General features: G+C 33.1%; 1 protein-coding gene across 1 annotated transcript; it reads left to right on the top strand.

Annotated features, from left to right (window-relative positions):
- Positions 1-262: 262 nt before the first annotated feature.
- Positions 263-3,780, top strand: LOC149779830 (uncharacterized). The gene has a single exon (XM_089936499.1). The coding sequence runs from the start codon at positions 353-355 to the stop codon at positions 2,084-2,086; it is 1,734 nt and encodes a 577-aa protein (XP_089792625.1). The 5' UTR covers positions 263-352; the 3' UTR covers positions 2,087-3,780.
- The last annotated feature ends 6,855 nt before the right edge of the window (positions 3,781-10,635 follow it).

Genomic DNA, 10,635 nt, shown 5'->3' with positions numbered 1-10,635 from the left:
ATAAAACTTAAGTGAATGAATTTAGTTGCAACATGAGTAACAAGAATACTTTAATGTAGTTACAGTGACTTTGCCTTTTATTACGGAGAAAATTTATATCATGGTTGGAGTCCTGCTTAGTCTACACACAGATGCATGTGCATACCTTTAGAAACTGAAGACAAAAATCCGGGATAAAAGAAATGAGATATGAAATGTGCCTTGCACCGACATAGACGGATAGCCAACGTTTTCGGCAAAATGTATAGTGCTTTCTAGCGGAATAAAACACCACGCTAGGTTTTATCGGTTGAAGTATATTTAGTAACAACTGGGAAGATACCTATGGTCAGATATAGTAACATAAACAATCATGGCGGAAGCACTAACTCTTCGTTGCATAGCAGTGCTTGATAAAATGCGAATTTCAGGATCTGACCAAAGACCGAAAACGCAAGACAAACTTAAAAACGTACTCTCCAGGGAATGTCGTGTAAATTACCTTTCTTCAGCTCTAAGCGCAGCGCTTTCAACAGATAAAAACGTTTATTTGGGGGAAACGTCCAAAGTATACATAAAGGATACAGAACTAGAGCCAATAGTATGGAATACGGCAACATCTCATGCTAAAGATAATGGAAGAAGTCTCCATATGCTTCCTTGTGACTCTAATTTACACGAAAAATTGCATGCGCAGGTCAAAGAATGGGTCGATACTGGACGAAATCGTGTGTTAGTAGACCCCGCGGCGACAGCTGCACAATGCTTCATCGTGGACGAAGACCTTGATCCGCAACTTCTTATTGATGGGCTGCAGAAAGTCGGTTTTCTGCAAGTTGCTTACGAAAATTACGTTTCCTTCAAATTGCCGGCGGGTATAGCTCAGATGGAAGTGAAACACAGCCTTGACGAATATCGAAATCACATGGCAAGTTCTTTCGCTGATTATACAGTTAAAGGACGTTATTATTTTGCGAAAATTTTGTCGGAATCAAACGAAAGGATTAAGCAAGATTACTTGGAAAAAGTTGAACTGTACTGTGAAGAACAATTTGCTAAACGATACCCAATGTTTTATAAAGAACGTACTGAGGAACAAATTCGACTGAAGCATATGGCATTGCTGCGAATTGATAATAAAGCCGATCAGTTTGCAGCATCGCTTGACATTCCCCAAGAAATGACAGCAGAAAATTGGACTCTTCTTCCATTGTATCTGACACCTGAGCTAGCTGAAGCCACGCTGTTTCTCAGTGGAATGAGTACAAAACCAGAAACTTTATTTGACTTACGAAACTGCTTGGAACCCATTTGCAAGATCACTTATGTAGCTTCACCAAAATGTACACTGTCAAGTTTCTCAAAGAACACAAAACTCCAGCCAAAGGATTTCCGTCTTAGTGATGTAAATATTTTTCTCGGAATGACTTGTGACAAGGCAAGTATAAAACTGACAGATGGTGATAAACTTTCATCATATATAAGAATTTCTTCTAAGGCACAGAAAAAATATGGTCTTTTACCTGACACTCAATCTGGTCGACGCCCTGTTGTTCCCATGGATACAGGTGATGCTGAATCAGAACTCAAAGGCCCAGGTTTTGAAAATCTTAAAAATTTCCAAAAGTTTGTTTTGGAGCAAGCAAAAATCATAAGTAGAAGAGAGCGAGCAAGCTTGGTATTTAACAATGAGCAGGCAGCCGTCAAATGCAAGTCAGACCTATCTGAGTGGATCCAAAATAAAACAGATGACATCACAGATGATCATTTTATCACCTCAAAAGAGCTGACTGACAAACTGATTCATCTAGGACTTCATTTAGACAGAATGCCAGTTGATACTGTGGTAAAAAACCTTGAAGAGTGTGGCTACATCAAAATTTCTGACTCAAAGGTCACATACAGCAACGGCGTCGATGTGAGAAAGCTGCAAGATGCAATAAAACAAAATGAGGAAGAGTTCATACAAACCTTCCATCTTTGTTACAAAGCCAGTGCCACGAATGATCATACTACCTTTACTAGTGGCAGGAAGAGAGCACCAGGTTGCATGCTACCATATGGCCGAAATAAGATCCCCAGAACAGAAAATGCTATTAACATATAACTGAGACAGAGAGCTTTTGTGTGACTGCAGTGTTACATACAAATGCAAGTTGAAAATTGCTTAATTTTTATATCTAATTTGCATAAATAATGAGAGATAAAATTCCTTGGAATATGTAATAGAAGTAGCAGTAGATGTAATTGTAGTAGCAATATTGGTTGACACTTTGATTTAATTTTTGGTGATGGAAAATGCAATACCGGTATATCATAGTTTTTATGTTGTGTGTCATCGGTAATGTATATATGTTTAAGAATAAAGCAGTATGCTTATAATGTGATTTTCATATTTTAGTGTTTCCGATAATTAATAATGAATGCATCTGAACAGTAAATTTCTGCTATCCTTATTTTCAGAAACAGACTCCCAGTTCACAAAACGTTTTTTTTTTAGCATGGGAATTTGTTTGGAGTTCAACCTCGTCAGTGAAATTTGCCATGCAGCGCAGGATGTAATTAAAATCCTGACATGTATCATTCTCACCTTGTTCAGATTTTAAGTTTTAAATGCTAAACATTTCAGCTTTAGATTAAGATTAGTGCTCAAAATATTTTGAGGATATGCAAATTCCGATTGAATAATGCAAAATAATGCACAGGTCACGTTGTGATTATTGTTATGGTTTATGTTCATACATTGGTCATTACTTCTTGTATTTTGCCCATGTAACTTTGGATGTATATAGATACTTATGTATTAGCATTTAACAAAACTGAACTAAGAATATCAGTTTCTAGATCAAGAGTCGGGAACCAGCCATTTTAGTAACCATATTGCTGAAATCTTTTTATTTTACTTTAAACTTGGCCGGCTGTAATGATATATACACTGTATCTAAGCCTACCTGTTCAGAATTTAATGAGTGTGCCAGATATAAAGTGTGTATACACGAACCACATGGCAGATGGGTTTTTCACGACCAAATGTGTAGCCATTATACAATTATTATTATTGTTTAATATCACATGGATACAATAATGGCCACTTTGTGCCAATTAGAAGTTATAAAAATGTAAATATAAAGTAATGCATAAAAAACTATATGAAAACTACACTCTTTGTAAAGTTAAAACAAATGTGTTTTATTTTTAATGGACACAGCAAACTATATTTTGTAAATGTAATAGTAACAGATCTTAACAAACTGCCACTATAATGAACAAAATATTTTTGATTAGTTTTTAAAACTTCACTCTAAATTGATGACCACGTCTAAACAATTTTAAATTTGAAACAGCCATTATCAGTGCTAGCGAAAGCAAGTGCAGAAATGTATTCATAATATAGTGGACTGATGTCATGGGTAAACATTCCTAACTTTACAAATTCATATGTAAGGAGTATATTAAAAAATAAATATGCATGCTTTGGACTTAGATTTGTTTTAAAAACTATATTAAAAAATGTTTGTTCAAATGGCAATTGATCATATAACAGTGAATGACCTGCCATTTAGAATTAATTCAGTGTTTTATTGTTTTTATTGTGCTCATTATAAGTTATATGGCAAAAAAACGTGATTTTTGTTACACGTGTGTGAACATTAACCTTTTAAGAAATGATGACAAAATAAAGCTGTTTTCATCATTATCGGAGGCATCATGCAGGCCAAACCAAAGTGATGGTTTTTAAATACCTAACAGACTTGCACTATACCTTATGCTTTTGTGTAATTAAAGTTGGTTTTTCTTCAAGATGCCTTTGCTTTTTCTTTTTTCTTCAAAAAGAATAATCTTGTATATCAATCAAGCATAACACTGATGTCCAAAGCTGTTCACTCGACTATGTTATAAACATGGACTAGCCAGAATAGAGGTAAAGAGGATTACAAATTCAAGTACTCACACGCAGATGAGATACTGTGTTGAAATTTTACAAAGCAATGGAAAACTATTGCCCCAAAGGGACACAACTCACATAAGGTGAAACTCGTATAGTCGTATGCAATCACAAGTATGTATAAATTCATAGCAAATTTGATATGAATCTGACAAAAACAACCAAGTAAAAACCAAATACTGTGTGAATATATATATATATATATATATATATATATATATATATATATATATATATATATATATATATATATATATATATATATCATATGGCAAATAAGTCTTTTCAAAGGTACTGGATCAAAAAAGATATGTTAATTAGAGAAATAATTGGTATGACAGAAAAACTCACCAACAGTGCAGAACTAATGCTAAACCAGCCCAAGTGTTTTCAGAATCTACCAATTATTTGTTGAAGTGAACACTGGCACAAAAGTACAATTATACAAATGACAATGTAACAAAACACAAGTACTATACAAAGTCTACCTTTGTATTTGCTGTAAATAGGTACAATTCATTACAAAATTAAGGTTGACTGATGAGTGTTGTTAGTTTTCAGTTCTAGCAAGGTAAGAGAGGCTAAAACAACTGGTTACAATAGAAGGCATTTGTAAATCAGCAATTAATTGACAGAATATGCTAAGACAGTTGAACATGTCATTAATGAAATATTCCAAGAAGGACAGTAACAAAGAAACTATGAAATATCTTACCCTGAAAAACACAGGGCTCCTATCGTTGTTTACAATTTATCTGTAATGCATGTACCATGTAATAATACATGGAATTATTACATTATAATCTATCTCTCTCTCACTCTCTCTCTCTCTCTCTCTATATATAGAGAGAGAGAGAGAGAGTAACATGACTTAATACTCATCAAATTTGGTTACAAGCTATCAGTCATGTAATAACATATAAAGCTAACTTTGAATTCGAATGATAGGGCAATGAGGGTTTTGGCATCATTGCAAGCCAGGGGTGAAGATGTCTTTCACCTATGTCAGCCAGTGATAAGATTTCCTTGTTTCTGATGAATATGCATATACAAGAATACATCATCAATGAACTTATGAAACCGAAGTAATTTCGTATTGATAAATGACAGTGTATCAAAGAAAACACCTGATTATCTCACTTAATCAGCATTAAAGGCTATGTTTGGTCCACCTTCCGAGATAATTTTATTCAGACTCACAATTTCTGGTTAAGCAGGTTTATGCATGAGAAAAGAGATAAAGGAAGTGTAGCAAAGTTTTGCTTTTGGTTTGCGATGATGGTGTTTCAGTTGCATATGAAATCACTGTGGCTAGCAATCCTGAGAAATAGGGACACAAATCCTGAGAAATAGGGACACAAGTTTATCAACACATACAAATAAAATGTTTGTGTTTTAAAATTGTGGTGATAATTTAATAAAGGGAAAACAATTCTTTGGCACATTCAATAGAGGATTTGCCCAAAACTTAACTACAGATCAATTGACCATTGGCTGAGGTCAGCTTACATCATGACACATTTTATAGATTCCAAAGCTATATACATGTTGCTGTTTTAGTGTATTAATTAATTCATTAATTAATTGCAATTGAGACTTCACCCACATGGTATATAGAGATATGACAACATTCAAACAAACATAAAAAATGTATGGCACAGTATGATTTGTCACATCAATATTACTGGACTATTTCGAGTGCAGTTAATAAAATATTGCTAGGAGTTTCTTTATAAGTTGATTTTATCTCAGTTATTGAGAATGTCTCAGTACTGGCTAGTTTGAAAAACAAGGAACACTATTAATAAAATCAGTATTGGAATTACGGTGGCAGACCGTAGAGTTCTCAAAACTGCTGACATTTGACTTTTACAACAAATTTTAAAAAAAATGTGGTAATATAATAAGATTGCTAATGACTGATGGTGAGTCAGTACGTATCTATGATAAGAAAGAAAACCTTTACAGTGACATGAAATATGACATCTGATTATGTGACACTAGTGACTATCCAAAGAAAAACACTTTATATCCTACTAATAAAAGATTGTAAAGGAATAAAGATATGTAAATAAAATAATTTAAGATTCAAAATGTACAATCATCGTCCTATCAGTGACTAAGAAAATTAAAAAGAATTGAATTTACCTAGATAAGGATATCACAAGAAATATAGACTCAAGTTAAAATGTATGCATTCTCCATGCATAATGACGGGCATTGTTTGGTTGACAACACAGGTTCATTAACCTGCATACTTATTAACACTCTGAAGTCAAAGGTAAATTTGAAATGCATTAAAAGCATGTTCCATTTATTTTCTGCATCAAACCTTCTACAATTTCTCCTTTCATTTACTCTCTTTTGAAGTAACTTTGATAAAATAAATGTACTCTGTAGCCTTTTGTCTAGAGTGAAATATAATAAATCTATTGTTTTCACAGAAATCACAACCAGTTGCATCATATTTTATGTGAATGTCAACATAGACTTGCTCAAAGGATAATCTCTGAAAGCTTGTTTGGGTACACTTATAGCTTCCTTTTTTCTCTCAACCCTGCTGATGTAGTCGTCAATCATAAACAAAATATTAGTTCTTAGTCAACATCAAAAGTATCACTAACTACTTTTACACTTTATAATAGCAATATATCATTGTTTCTTATTTGAATAACATTTTGTAAAATCATAATTCTCATTGAACAGAGAGGTTGGAGAGATAATAAAAAATGTATTTGGAAAGAATGGTCTTTAGACTCTGTCAGATCTAGTCTTTCACCATGCCACAAATGACCATGCCATGAAATAGGTTCAAGTAGATTTATAGATAATTTTACGTTATGATTGACCATAGTAGATTCTTTTCAATGTCTACATGACTATCACACATTAAATCAATATACTGTCTGTGGGAATTCAAAGCACCCTTCTTTATACTTTTAAATCACACCTAAATATGAACCAAGAAAAAAATCACAGCTTATTACTATTGACGAGAAAGATAAGCACAAGTTATGCTCACAAGACTTCGACTAATTTGTAGTTTTATTTAATCTGAACAAAATCAGAGTTCCACTGTCCTATGCTAAGATCGGACAGCGATTACTTAGGGGTTATGCCCTGGTGAGCTTTGGATTAGCCAATGGAAATGCAGATTTCAGAAATCTGAAAATGGACCAGATCGCTCGAAGATAGAAGACTTCATTTGATTTGCATTATTATTATTAAGGTAATAACATATATTACTGTCAGATCTTTATGTAGGAAGTGAAAATCTCATTTCAATCATATTGTATTTTATTAAGCTAAGATCTTTGCAAAAATTATTTGTGGTCTAGCAATAGTTTTTCATGAGGTGAGCTCAACATTGCAAAGCATTTTCTTTTAGACCACACAATTTTTCAGAAGCCAAAACAATAAGAATTTCGTCCTATATTACATATATAATTCTGTTTTCGAATGGGTAACCATTCCAGTCGGTTGAGGTGAATGAGGAGATCTTCAAGGAGGGTTATACGTTCATGACTACAACTAGGTGATTTTCCTGATTAGTACTTATCTTTAAGCTGCTATATATCTGAAACATATTTGTTTATTATAAATATATACCACCAGAGCTGAAGTTAAAATTCCTTTATCTGCTGTTATGCATATTTAATTTGCATTGTTTGTTTTAAAAAAAAAATCATTATATGCTATGTATAATTGTATTTTGGACTTGACCTTGTCCAAATCAAGTTCATGTTGTTCCTGGCTAGAGACACTGATGTTATTTTATTTTGTAAACAAATAATGCATAGTTAATATTTCTTTAGGAGTGTGGGTTAAATATTAGGATCATTATCTTTGTTTGAGTCAAGGACTTTATATTTACCATGTTCTTTATTATAATTGCATTAACAGACCATGTCTAATTAGAGTTTAGATTGTTCTAGAAATTAAATTTTGTCCGACATCCTAGCTCTTCTTTTGTATCTTATTTTTTGTATAGTCTTTTTTTGTGGAGAAATTACTCATTCCTGCAAGAACATCTGAAGCAGAAATCAGTGTTATTGTTCTATTCATTACTTCATTCGGATGGAATTTATTTTTTAAAATTATTTATTCACCGGAAATGTAAAGTGATCTTAAATAATATTATTGGACAGAAATATTTATTTGGAATTATAGTGAATTCAGACAAGGACATCTTGCATATATTATTGTGATTAATTGGAAGACTGTTAGCACATCATCACACTTCAGGGCACTGGTACATTAGTACATTCTAGACTACAAGCACATCAACACTTTCAGTGCTGGATCTTAATTTGAACTCCACTGAAATTTAATCAGAACTTTATTCATTAGGACTGCTGATAGAACTTGGGTTATTTAGGATTTAATTTACAATAATGTATTTTTTATTTTCACTTTGTATTTATGGGAAATAAATTATTTGTTGAATTTTACAAAACTTGTTGGTTTTTGCTCTTTTCTAATGCTTAGTTTAAGACCAAAGAGTCGCAATACTACAACCTCCCCCGATCCCGTCCCCCATCAACACCACCCATCTTTATACTTGTTTCTTTTTTCTCATTTGCTGATTGCAAGTATACAGGAAAATGTTTCAGATGTAAACACTTGCTAGGTGCTATCGGACATTATAACAATAATGTATTTTTTTTTTAATATATCATTATCATGTTTCAGTGTTGGCAATAGTATGCCTTCATTGGTCACATCAGGTACTTTATATAAGTAAATATTGCTAATGAAGAGAGAGAATAAAAACGTATTTACTTGTTGCTCAATCCACTATATCTCTTGTTTATATATATATATATATATATATATATATATATATATATATATATATATATATATATATATATATATATATATATATATATATATATTATGTACGTCAACATTTTATTTTCTGTTGATTTGAAAGCAAATGCTATGTACTTTATCTAATTTCATACCCCTATCATTCATTCAATCTATTATCAACTGTACCTCAGAAATCAAGCCAGATACAATGGTTATAAATGTGAAAGCTATTAACATTTGTGTTACTTATTTTTTATGCGTTTGTTGTTCATCAAATAAATACTTTGTGGCATTTGTAAACTATAGTATCAATTGGATACATTTGGAATAAATCATCTTTGGCAGATTTTGTTTAGAGACTGGGATTTATTCTAATGATGAGTTGAAAAATATTCTGGATCACGTTCCCCGCTCTTGACGTATTGTATCAAAACACCCTTCAAACTCATTTTGAGAAAATCATGTGCAACGAAAAAAGTGAAGGGATACAGTCGACAAGGATCCTTTGGAACCGTTATACACTAGACTGCTAACAGAATAGCTTCTCTCCAATGTTTTGTGCATTACCTGCCCTGATTCGTCACTTTCTCAATTTGTTTTACCTATGATCCTTTTTATTGTATGCTGTGAAGATGCTGTAGTACTTCAGCTTAAAAAGCTCATTGCTTAGATATGATATGGTTTTATGATTTCCAAGCATTTTAACAGTATATCATTTACCACACCGTTCCTGGCCTTTCCTTTTACCTTTTCAAGAAACGAGACAAAGAAACTACCTGGTAAAATAATAAATGTGCACTTAGCTTGTAAAGTTGTTGTCTTAATGCTACTTGGAATATATGCGAGACCGTGCATTTAAGTTCCTGGATGTACTATATCCAGTTTGAGAGAAGTTAAGTATATATTTTACGTCGACATTTACTGTTTATATCGTACAAAAATGGCATTGAATAATTTCTCTCGTTTTATAGAACCGCGGAACTTCCTTAAGGTTCCTTGAGGCACCATTTCCAGCTTGTGAAGAGCCTTGCAATTACCGTAAATATGTATCTTTTCTAATTATATCACACAAAACTACAATAAAGAATGTGTTTCATTTTAAAGAATCGTGGCGAACCTCTGGTGCAGTCTTGTTGCATGTTGACACATTAAAAACAAAAACTTTCTAAGCAATTCTAACATTCATCATATGTGCATTCAACTTTTATGCATATTTTACCCGTTCAGCAGATGCCACTTGGCAGTGTGTCGAATTAGCAGTCCAATGGGTTCCATACTTGGCAGTGTGTCGAACTAGCAGTCCAATGGGCTCCATACTTGGCAGTGTGTCGAACTAGCAGTCCAGTGGGCTCCATACTTGGTAGTGTGTCGAACTAGCAGTCCAATGGGCTCCATGCTCGCCGAGGCTATCTAAAGTCTGCTGTCTATGTTTGTCTCTCAGAAATGAACTTTGCTCTAATTTCTTTGGCATGCTAACGTGTATTAAAAGTGCCATTAAAGACCAACCAACCATCATCAGAAGGCGGATAGACCAACCAACAATTATCATGAAGTTTAGGTTGTCGTTGTTGAATAAAACATGGGCTGCAGGTCAGTTTTTCAAGCTTTACACAATATTCTCGATTAGCAGAATCAGATAAAGCAAAAGCAATATTCACATTGTTTCTTAATGAGTCATCAAACCTTGTTATCTAAATCTTTCATGAAAAGTCTTTGCTCTGTTTTCACTTAACTTTGCACCTTGCCTCTGACGTTCTACCACAATTTGAAACTTCATTTTCCTAAATTAATTGTTTACTTTTATTCACACACACACACACACACACACACACACACACACACACACACAGAGCTTTTAAGCAATACAAAAACAAACCGTTGAATTTACAAAACTT

This window comes from Sinohyriopsis cumingii, chromosome 16, assembly GCF_028554795.1.
Source record: "Sinohyriopsis cumingii isolate HCF-2022 chromosome 16, ASM2855479v2, whole genome shotgun sequence".
Lineage (NCBI taxonomy): Eukaryota > Metazoa > Mollusca > Bivalvia > Unionida > Unionidae > Sinohyriopsis > Sinohyriopsis cumingii.
This window is presented reverse-complemented; position numbering and strand designations above follow the sequence as displayed.